Source organism: Vigna radiata, chromosome 5 (genome assembly GCF_000741045.1).
Source record: "Vigna radiata var. radiata cultivar VC1973A chromosome 5, Vradiata_ver6, whole genome shotgun sequence".
Taxonomy (NCBI): domain Eukaryota; kingdom Viridiplantae; phylum Streptophyta; class Magnoliopsida; order Fabales; family Fabaceae; genus Vigna; species Vigna radiata.
This window is the reverse complement of record NC_028355.1, coordinates 1,944,605-1,956,280: the sequence shown is the minus strand read 5'-3', so window position 1 is coordinate 1,956,280 and position 11,676 is coordinate 1,944,605. Positions and strand designations below refer to the sequence as shown.

The window sequence follows — 11,676 nt, the reverse complement described above, 5'->3', positions numbered from 1 at the left end:
TACGCAAGTTAGCAAACCCCATATATATATATATATATATATATATATATATATATATATATATATATATATATATATATATATATATATATATAAACAACTATATTCAATTTGCTCTTAAGAAGTTTCAAAGCTTCTTATCATTCTACTTTTATCTTCTTTTGTTAATATAATATACCATCTACATGTATTTTCCTTCTACATCGAATAGGAATAACTATTTTATCATATGAATTTATATATCTTTATTTAGAATAAACATTAAATCACAAAAAAAACTAATAAACATAATATATCACATTCATTTATCATTCTCAATACACATATTTTTATATCAAAATAAATCGAAGATCACAATAATACATAAGAACCTACTAACTCATCAAATATAAATACTCTTCATAAAAGAGAAACCTAAAACATAACACAAACATTATAAATTAACTAGTCTAACTATAAACCTCAACCCGTTAGTCAAAGTGAAGATTCATGTGTATGAAATCATTTGTCAAAATTTCAGCCACAACACCTTAGCACTCATCAATTTAAGTGTACCTAACATTCAAAAGTTATATCCAGTGTCCCTAAGTAATTTAGCACTTAATGTAGTACTAGTGGAAAAATACCTTTCTATGAAGGACAAAAATTTAGATCAACGATCCCAGTGGTCAAAGTGAAGATTCATGTGTCTGAAATCATTTGTCAAAATTTCAACTACAACACCTTAGCACTCATCAATTTAAATGCGTCTGACATTCAAAAGTTGTGTCCAGTGTCCCTAAGTAATTTAGCACTCTTAATCTAGCACTACTGGAAAAAATACATTTTTATGACGTACAAAAATTTAGATCAACGATCCCATTGGTCAAAGTGAATATTCATGTGTCTGAAATCATTTGTCAAAATTTCAACCACAACACCTTAGCACTCATCAATTGAAATGCGCCTGACATTCAAAAGTTGTGTCCAGTGTCCCTAAGTAATTTAGTACTCTTAATCTAGCACTAGTGGAAAAAATACCTTTCTATGATGTACAAAAATTTAGATCAACAATCCCATTGGTCAAAGTGAAGATTCATGTGTCTGAAATCATTTGTCAAAAATTAAGTTACAACACCTTAGCACTCATCAATTTAAGTTTGTCTGACATTCAAAAGTTGTGTCCAATGTCCCTAAGTAATTTAACACTCTTAATTTAGCACTAGTGGAAAAATACCTTTCTATGACGTACAAAAATTTAGATCAACGATCCTATTGGTCAAAGTGAAGATTCATGTGTCTGAAATCATTTATCAAAATTTCAACTATAACACCTTAACACTCATCAATTTAAGTGCGCCTCACATTCAAAAGTTATGTCTAGTGTCCCTAAGTAATTTAGCACTCTTAAGTTAATTTCCATTTAGTAAATCCTTAAGTACCTTAAACTTTCAGGTTCTTAAATGAATAAGTGTCATATTACTCAATTCAAGACTCACATAGAGGTATCATTAAACAAAGTCGTATCAAAATTTTCATGTATATTACAACACAATGTAAAATTCATAAATATTCAACACAGGTTGGCCAAAGCAAATTCAATACCAAAAACTTTTTAAAACCTATTGAGTCTAATTTACCAAATTTAACATATTATATCATACTAAAATCCAAGACACACTTAACATGCATTCAAAATTCCTCTAAGACACAACTAACCAAGATGTTCACCTCACACTTCGAACCATTCAACAACATATATCGATTTGATATTAAAACACCAACTTGGTCAAAGGGATTCAATTTCACATTTTCATAACAAAGATTAAATTCCAACACTAAAAACAACCTATTTGACACTTGCATAAACACCCAAGCCAACTCATTTTAATTCAGAAATTTGTAATTCAAGGCTTAAGACCAAAATTCTCATACACATACACATGCAACTATAAAACTGTAAAATAAAAATCAACAATTAATTAAAATTAACTCCTCTCACCTTAGTTAGAGATGTTTCCTTAAACAAAGATTTCTCTAAATCATAAAAACACACAAGATTTGTAGATAAACAATGAAAATTATTATTAAAGTTCTAAGACTACCATTAAGATCAAATAACAACAAAGAGTCAATAAGAACAACATTGAGTTACATGCATTGCTTCAGAGCTCACATGCGACTCAAAATATAAAAATATCCAAAAAGAGACAAAAAAAAGAACTTACTCTATTTAACTTTTTTTTATTGTTGGATTTTGTAGAATTTCTTGTATGGCCTATAATATTCAATTAGATAAAGACTAAAATAAAAAACTAAGAGAGAAGGTAGAAAAAATTCAAAGAAGTGGTTCAAAATGTGATTTTTATAAAAATGAACTTTCTATGTTAAAAACCTTTATATAACTTAACTTTTTAATATTAAAATATTGTAATGTTATATTTTTATAAAAATTATCACTATTCTAGAACCATTTTTCTAGATTCTTAAATCTTCCTCAATAACAAAAATTTGCGTCCTCTAAAATTCACTATGTAAGATAAGGGTAATGTTATTCTCACTTTTTCTTATATCAATCGTCTAGGTTCATCCAACTTACCATACCCCAACTTACTCATTAAACTTAACTTTACCTCTCTCTTATTAGGTTTGATTCTCAATAATATATATTAGCCAAGCCTCCTCTCCTTCTAATTCTAAAATTTGAATAACCTTCTCCTTTGACCATCAATTTTGTTGATAAGCCAAACTCATCTTCCATAGGTAACTTTTGCCAAAATTTGAAGATAATCTTAAATTTCTATCTAAAGCATTCTTATTACCACTTCACATTACCTTCTACTCTTTATGACGCAACTCAACCAATTTATCATATACGACTTCTAATGGACAATAATAAAAAAATAAAAGAGAGTCACCAAAGATTAACTTTGAATTATATATAATATTTTAAAACTTACATATAACTTAAAATCTAAAATACCCGAAAGATACAAAACAAAAATTTACTTTATTTATCTTTTTTATAAGTGCATTTTGTAGAATTTTTCTCTAAAAACAATCATATAATACGTAATATTCAATAAGATAAAGAATGAAGTTAAAAAGCTAATAAAAAAGACAGAAAGAACTAAGATGAATAATCGGTAAAAAAGTATTTTTTATAAAAATGAACTTTTCTTAATAAAAACTTTTATATAATAATTTTATTGTTAAAATATTACAGTTGTTCTAAAGTATTTTTTTCACAATTATAATATTTTATCTTACTTATTATTCATTATTAATTATATATTGGTTAACTAATGCCAACTAAATAATTTACTATACAACAACTACTATTAAACCTAAAAATTAAACATCTAAAAATCACGCTACTTTATACCATATAATAAACTAATTTATCAATGCACCTTCTTTATATATATATATATATATATATATATATATATATATATATATATATATATATTTCACCATTTAAACTTTACTTATCATTTAAAACTTTTACTGGAAAAAATAACAATACATATATGTGGTCATTATTTCATACAATATTATAAAAATAACCATGAAATAAAAAATTAAAAAACATCTTCAACTAAACTAATCTGTGCTTGATTTTCCTGGCTGAGTTCTTCTTTCTACCCTCTTCCATTCCCTAAAAAACCCTAACCACAAAACGCACCCAATTGAAAATCCAATCTTTTATTTCAAAGTTACTCGATATCACATTTCAAATTTCACGAGCAAATAGTTTCGATTGCTTCACCAACATGACGGCGTCTAACAAGAGAAACTACAAGGAGAAACCAATTCGACGCAAGTAAATGATACCCAAATTCGCATTCATGTTTTTCTTTTGATAGAAACACTTGTTAATTGGACAAGGGTTACGTAATGTTTGTGTGTATATTTATGCAGAGAAGAAAAACCGGAAGAACCGGAAGTGCCAAAATACAGAGATCGAGCTAAGGAGCGAAGAGAAGATCAAAATCCTGATTATGAACAAACTGAACTTGGGTTTCATGCAGTTGCTCCACCTGGTACTGTGGATCTTCGGTAAAGTTTCGTTTCGCCTTTTTTCCCAATTAAAGCACTCGAAAGGAAGATAAACAAGCTGTTTTTTGGGATTGCTTATTAACTATGTTATGGTATTGTGTAGGTCATCTGATGCGCACAAGTTATCTATTGAGAAGAGCAAGTACCTTGGAGGTTTGTATTGTTCTATTATTTGTTTTCTTCCTCGCTCTGGTGAACTATAAAGGTTTGAAGCCCCTTTCTGTTGTTGTGTAAAGATTGCTGATTGCTGTTGTAGTAGATTTTCTTTCTTGGAGGGTTTGGTATAAGCGAATTATTTTGACTTTTGCTTACTTTGAAACCTAAGCATAAGATGTATTGAAATTCAGGATTCAGTAACTTTCAATTGTGGAATTTATCCTGAACATAGATGGAAGCGATTATAAATTTCAGTATCTTAGACCTGATATCTAGTGAACAGATTTATAGGTCATTCGAATTTAGAATTCCCTGTGCCACGTGCCTCCATGTTCTTTTCCTTTTCTGATGTATGTTATTTTATTCTTGTATATGTTATGACTTTCTTGTATTATAAAGGAGTGTTTGTTTGCAGGCCTGATTGTGGAGTCATTGTATTTGTGAATGATCTTTGCTTTAGCTAAAAAATTGTGCTTATATTGGAATGTTTGTTCTAATAAATCTTGTTGCCTTTACTAATATTGGTTAGGCGATGTGGAGCACACACATTTGGTCAAAGGTTTGGATTATGCTTTGCTGAACAAAGTAAGAAGTGAGATAGAGAAGAAACCAGATGCTGGGGATGATACTGATGGGAAATCCAGGTAAGTTAGAATCAGAATTTTCAGTAATCATTCTGGGTTTATTTATATTTAACTTAAGACTATAAGATATCGTCAAGGTAGAGCATATATTCTTTGACAATCCTCACCTGAGCTAGCGTTTGGGGTTGTGGTAGACCTAGCCCAATTTAAGTGGATTGTACTGCTATGGATTAAAGCATTTTTATAATTTCTTAATTTTTTCTAATAAATTATGTTTTTAATATGCATAGTGTTTTTCTGCAGGTCAACAAAGGAAGATCAACAAGTGTCAATTCGTACAGCAACTGCTAAGGTTCTTTTGCAGATCTGTATAGAATAGGAACTGGATAATACTTCTTTAGCAATTTAAGTTCTGATATTCTAGCTGCTAGTTTATGAATTATGGGAGCCATTTGGTATTAATGCCTTTAATATTTGTTTCAGTCAGTTTATCAGTGGATCGTCAAGCCTCAAACAATCAGTAAGACAAATGAGATGTTCCTCCCTGGTCGAATGACATTTATTTATAACATGGTGAGCATTTCCATTTTGCTAACAATATTTCTGGTTTTGAGAACTCATTTAATTTGTGCTATTGTTTGCTTATACTCTTATATTATCCTAGAATTGGTGTGGGTGTCTAATAGCATGCTAGTGTGCTTTACTTGCGTCCCAAAAAATGAACAGTCGGCAGTCCACTAATCTAATGTACTGGAATGCCTTTTTTCCGTATGTGTGTGTATATCTTATATGTTATGCGAGATATGAGAGAAGTGAATATTGGGTGTTGGATTTGTAAGAACAGTCAAGACTTGAAATTAAACTGTGAAGCTATTGTATTAAAATAGCATATTATGGTTGTATTACAAATTTGGTGTTTTTCCAGTATTGTAGATTAAGCCAATTTAAAATCCTCATGATCATAAGTCATGCGATGTTAAGCTGTGGCTAGTACTACATGTTGGATTTGTCTTTATTTTGATTTAGATATGCATTAATAATGCAATACCTGAACATTATAATACCTGTAGTAAAAACTAAGGAAGGGAACCGAGAGTTCTTCAGTCCACCTTAGGGATTAGCTATACTAAATTTAGGGTGATTATTTGTTTGTAAGTTCTGGGTTAAAACTAATGTCTTTGTTTTGGTTGATCCAATCCTTGTAGATTATTCTTTTAATTCTCTGAAAGCAATTTTCTGACAGAAATTCTTATTTTTTAATATGGTAGGAGGGTGGATACCATCATGATATTCCAACAACCTTGCATCGTAGTAAAGCTGACTGTCCAGTGCCAGAGGTTTATGATCTTGCTGATTCCCTTTTGACATATGCTCTTTTGCATCAGACTACTAGTTTATATATATATGAACTTTGCTAGTTTAACTTTGCTCTTATGTTGCACAGGAAATGGTTACAGTTAATGTTGATGGATCCGTTCTAGATCGAATTGCTAAAATAATGTCATATCTTCGTCTTGGTTCTTCTGGGAAGATCCTAAAGAAGAAAAAGAAGGAAAAAGATGCAAAAGGTAATACTGCATTGACAGATAATTTGGCAGTCTAGGTTATTATCTTATAGATGCAAGTTCATATTGGTTATTGCAAATTTCTTTACAACAATGGTTTTGTAAGTTGGGGTGCGTTCTATATTTTTGTTATTTAATGTAAAATTCGTTGATTTTGTTCACAACCTTCTTTATATATGTGCATAAATATGATTTAGGTTAAAATTAAACTGTAAATTTTTTTGAGGTTTGAGTAGAATAGGTCAGTGGGTGGGGGCATTCCTCGTTTGTTCTCCATGCTAAAAAAAAGACTACGCACAAAACTGTTGTTTTGCATGGAGATATCAATAGATAATTTCAAAATATCCATCAAGGCAATAACTGCACAGGAATAATGAAAATGCCACTGAGAGAAGGAAAAGAAAAATAAAATCAGAACACCTGAAAATGCCAGACAAAATTTATATGATATAGATGACCAGGAAGATGATGGATGACAGCATTCATTGTATCCTTTCTTGCATGATCTTTTAAAAGTAAAAATTTACAGGTTCCTGGAACTCTCCTTTTTTTCTATGCAGGGAAGATTTTGGCCGTTGGTAATGGATATGACAAAGAGGATAAGCCATCAAAGGTTGAAAGTGGAGCAAAACATCAAGCTGAAAAAGAAATAATCCCACCTCCTCCGCCACCCATAAAGAAAAATCCTCTTCATTCAAGAGAGAAACAAGGCCCAGCTGTTGCTAGAGCAGAAGATGATGACATTTTTCTAGGTGATGGTATTGACTATGATGTACCTGGCAAGGACTTGAGCCAAACTCCTGTCTCCGAGGACATGGAAGAGTCTCCTAGGAACAAAGAAAAACCTTCATATTTCGAAGAACCTACTTATGGTCCCGTCCCACCTTCAATGCTTCCCCAAGGGTGGCAAGAAACTGTAAGTTAGTGCTGTGTATGAGTAGTTTTGAATTGTGGGTATGCTTGGTGAAAATGATTGGAAACAAATTTATTTCTGTTTCATCATTTTTTATAGACTTTGTTCCGCTTGAATTCTGTTTGATGGTGTATTGAGTTTCTATCTTTGATTTCACTTTGTCGTCACAGAATGGATACGATGTAATGCAAACACAAGCCTTGGCTGGCGGTTACCAAGGAGAGTGGCAAGAGTACCAGTATGCTGAACAACTGGCTTACCCAGATCAATATCTTCAACCAAATATGCAGGCCTATGATGTGCAAGGAGGTGTAAATCTTCCTCAAGATCCACGCTTTATGACACAAGAAGAGAAGGACCGAGGTTTGGGATCAGTGTTTAAGCGAGATGACCAGAGACTTCAACAGCTGAGGGAGAAAGATGCCCGTGAAAAAGATCCCAACTTCATTTCAGAGAGTTACTCTGAATGTTACCCAGGATATCAAGAATATAACCGTGAGATAGTGGACAGTGATGATGAAGACGACTTGTCCAAAATGGATATGGGTGGAAGGGTAAGTAACATATGGTTCAATTGCATTTCTTTTAACATAGTTTCAAATGGTGTACAACGTACCACAACGACCATTATATACTATTTTTTGTGTAAAAATAAGTCATTGGGAAAAAAATGATAAATTTGCTTGTTTTGGGTTATTGTTGTCCAGTTAGAAATGAGCCAATTGAAAACTTACAATATTGAAATGTGTGTTCTCAACAGGCAAAGGGTCGCCTTCATAGATGGGACTTTGAAACTGAAGAGGAATGGGCAACTTACAATGAGCAGAAGGAAGCAATGCCAAAAGCTGCATTCCAGTTCGGTGTGAAGATGCAAGATGGTCGGAAGACCCGAAAGCAAAACAAGGACCAGAAGCTCAATAATGATTTGCACAAGATCAATAAGATACTTGCGAGAAAGAAGATGGAAAAGGACACAAATGGAGAGGGGGGCCACCATTATGATGATGAACCGACACCTGGAAAGAAGCTTCGAATATGAGTTCTAGTAACCATATTGTAATGTTAATAGAATGAGATGAGAATTGCGTTTATATCTCAAGATGATGGATTAGTATGATCAATTTTTCTCCTTTAATGGAAATCTTATTCATGTTTTCTATAAAAATAAATAGCAATAAGATCAACCCAATGTGTTAAATGATGTCCAGTCTAATATAAGCTAGTATTTATTTATGAAAAATGATAAAACCTTGAGATCTTTTTCGGAGGCTTGGAAAGAGATCAGCGAGGGACAGTGGGTGATCTTTGATCATTATCTACCATGTGCGACCGTGGATCCAGCACTTCATGGTGTCGTAGATGAGTATAGAAAGCATTATTACAGGTAAACAAACCGAGTTCGTTCGCCTTTATCTTGTTCATAAGAGTGTCTCACCTTATTTTGACTCTTTTTGAAAACATGTACTTTTGAATATTACTCTTCCTAAATGATGCACATTAGAATTTTCTAAGCTTTTGAGTTTATCATATCTATATAACACGATTCAATGAAGGCAATCATATTGAATTTCTATTAGTTAAATATTATACCTTTACAGAAAAAGGGGTATATTGACTATGTGTCCTACATTTTCATTGTAGTGTTTGGAATTACTAATTTTGCTCGCAAATAAGTAATCTTAAAAGGTTAGTTTTGGTACTAAATAAAATAACAAGTTAGTTCTAGAAGCTGGGAAAAGGAGTTGTTGAATAGATATTTTAAAAGTGCTTTGAATTTTTTTTGCAATAAGATGATGATTAGATATTCAACTTAGTTAGAAAATTATTCACGAAAATTTTTGGAAGATACTTGTGGCAAACAACCAAGAAGTTACACAAGAGTAATACATCATGTAACACTCAATATTTTTATATTAGTTTATACCAACTTGAAATATGATTAGTTATTTTTTTCAATTATATAAAATTTCACTATATATTACAAATATCATCGACTTATCATCGAGTGCTTAAAGTCAATTTTAACTATTTAATTATGTTATCTACACATAAAATACAAGTACTAGTGACATTAAGTCACCATTTTGTTTTTTAGAGTATTTTATTGTCACTCCTAACTTAAAATAAAAATTGTTAAAAAAAGATTTAAGAAAAACATTGAGTAAAGAGACATGATCTATAAACAATCCTTAGTAGATATAAGAATACTTCATTAAGTGAACATTTTATAAAAAAGTCTTCTCATGATTTCGTCCAATAGACAGTCTATGGACCTTGCACTATAAACTTTTACAAAATGTTATTGCATAGCAATTAATAGATGCATTAATTATTCTTTCATGAAAAAGCTTCTTTCTATTTATAGATATATTGAAAAAGATTGTTGGAGCAAGTGTACATATATTTTATATGTGAGTTAGTGTTTATTATGGTTGTTGTTTGCCTGACACATTTCTCTATAACACTTATCATGTTATACTTAGGATAAGTTTTATCTATAAAAATAAATTTACGACAGTGGTAACGGTAGAAGGTTAGTTCTTATTTCCTTTTTCTTCTTTAAATTTATATTTTGTATTAGAACAAGATTAAATACATTTGTCTTGTTTTGAATACATAGTTGTTAGTTTTTTGGATTCTTTATTTATGTTTTTTTTTTGTTTGTTTTTTGGATCTAACATTTTTTTAAGGAGTATATAATTTTGTTTTATATTCCTATTTTAAGGTGAAATATTTCTGGTTTGATGGTCAAGTAGTGCTTTTTGTTGGAATTATGATATGTGTTCATTAATTAACTATTCACATGTTGTTTTTCTTTTTGAATCCATTAGAATTCATTCAAATAGAACTCAAGAAAATATCATTTTGTAAGTACTATATGATTTCGTACGAAACTAATAATTATGTTTGAGCACAAATTATTTTGTCAAAATAAAAATCAAACTTTGAATCCGTTACTAGACTACATCATAGAAGTTAATATAAATGATATGTTGTATATTTAATTCTTACATATGAATATTATTATTTATTATGATTGCAGTATAAAAAAATGTCGATAAAAGAATTGGGCCGACCCAAGTCCAGGCCCAATATCAAATGCGAAAAATGATAGGTGAGAAAAACCTCACTTTCTCGAGAAGTTTCTGCTGTCAGAGGACGCGAAAGAGAGAGAAAAAGTTGGAGCTCGTAACGAGGAGAAGGAGCTCTGCTTGGAGGCTTCAATGGAGGCGATCTCCGTGTGTGATGAAGATACGAGAACGCCAATGAAGAGAAAAAGAAAGAGGAGCGTCTGAGGTAAGTGAAAAGTAACTTTTTATTTAGTTTCAGAGAAAAATCAAATAACTTGTACAATCATGTGTTCTGCTTCTTTTAGGAAGAAAAAGGAACTCTATTTATAGAGTTCTTGGGGTCAAGAGTCAGGGAATAACAAAAAATACGAAATCCTAACTAAAAACAAACTAATAATGGTGTAATTACTATACTGAACAGTAATTCTTCGAATAAAAAACTCCAATAGCCTCCCCTCAAGCTGGATGATGTATGGTCATCAGTCCAAGCTTGGGAACAATGGTCTTGAACCGAACACGATGTGGAAACTTGGTAAAGATGTCAGCGAGTTGGTCGTTTGAGCGAACGGGGAGAAGTCTTAGAGTATTAGCTTGTATCTTTTCACAAACTACATGGCAATCGAGCTCAATATGCTTGGTTCGTTCGTGAAAGCTCTGGTTGTGAGCTATGTGTCTAGCAGATTTATTATCACAGTATAGGGCTGGGGTTCCAATTTGTTGCACTTGTAAATCATTCAACAGATAATGAAGCCACTGAATCTCACAAGTAGTGGCTGCTAGAGCCCTGTATTCCGCTTCTGTAGAGGACCTCGACACAATGCTTTGTTTCTTAGATTTCCATGAGATGAGTGATGATCCAAGAAAGACACAAAATCCCGTAGTAGATCTTCTAGTATTAGGACACGTTGCCCAATTTGAATCACTGAATGCTTTTAGATGTATAGGTGAATCGGCTGAAAAGAATAGCCCTTCTGATGGTTTGGACTTTATGTACCTGAGAACATGTTGAGCAACCTGAAAATGAAAATCAGTGGGTGATTGCATGAATTGGCTTAGCAAGTTAATTGAAAAGCATAAATCAGACCTAGTATTAGATAGATAAAGCAACTTCCCTATCAATCTTCTGTAGGAGCTTGAATCCTCTAAGTAGCTCTCCTCTTTGTATAGAGAACTTGTGTCAGTCAAGAAGGAAGTTGTGCAGGGCTTGCAGCCCAACATTCCTGTCTCTTTAAGAATATCTAAGGCATATTTCCTTTGAGATAAATGAATTCCCTTCTTAGACCGTGCTACCTCAAGACCAAGGAAATACTTGAGTTCCCCTAGGTTCTTTACATGAAACTTGTTGT

The 11,676-nt window shown here is 31.8% G+C and overlaps 1 protein-coding gene across 1 annotated transcript; it reads left to right on the top strand.

The window, feature by feature from the left end:
- Positions 1-3,593: 3,593 nt before the first annotated feature.
- Positions 3,594-8,460, top strand: LOC106759674 (suppressor of mec-8 and unc-52 protein homolog 2). The gene is made up of 11 exons (XM_014642965.2): positions 3,594-3,805; positions 3,904-4,041; positions 4,145-4,194; positions 4,727-4,841; positions 5,085-5,133; positions 5,265-5,354; positions 6,050-6,118; positions 6,226-6,349; positions 6,907-7,262; positions 7,430-7,813; positions 8,020-8,460. Exons 1-11 carry the CDS (start codon positions 3,756-3,758, stop codon positions 8,296-8,298), a joined length of 1,704 nt encoding a protein of 567 aa, XP_014498451.1. The 5' UTR covers positions 3,594-3,755; the 3' UTR covers positions 8,299-8,460.
- Positions 8,461-11,676: the final 3,216 nt, after the last annotated feature.

Excerpts from the sequence above, each read along its gene's own strand:
- LOC106759674 (XM_014642965.2), top strand. The coding sequence starts at position 3,756 with ATGACGGCGTCTAACAAGAGAAACTACAAGGAGAAACCAATTCGACGC. Across the intron at positions 5,134-5,264 it reads TTCGTACAGCAACTGCTAAG|TCAGTTTATCAGTGGATCGT; the intron begins GTTCTTTTGCAG and ends TATTTGTTTCAG. Across the intron at positions 7,263-7,429 it reads CCCAAGGGTGGCAAGAAACT|AATGGATACGATGTAATGCA; the intron begins GTAAGTTAGTGC and ends TTGTCGTCACAG.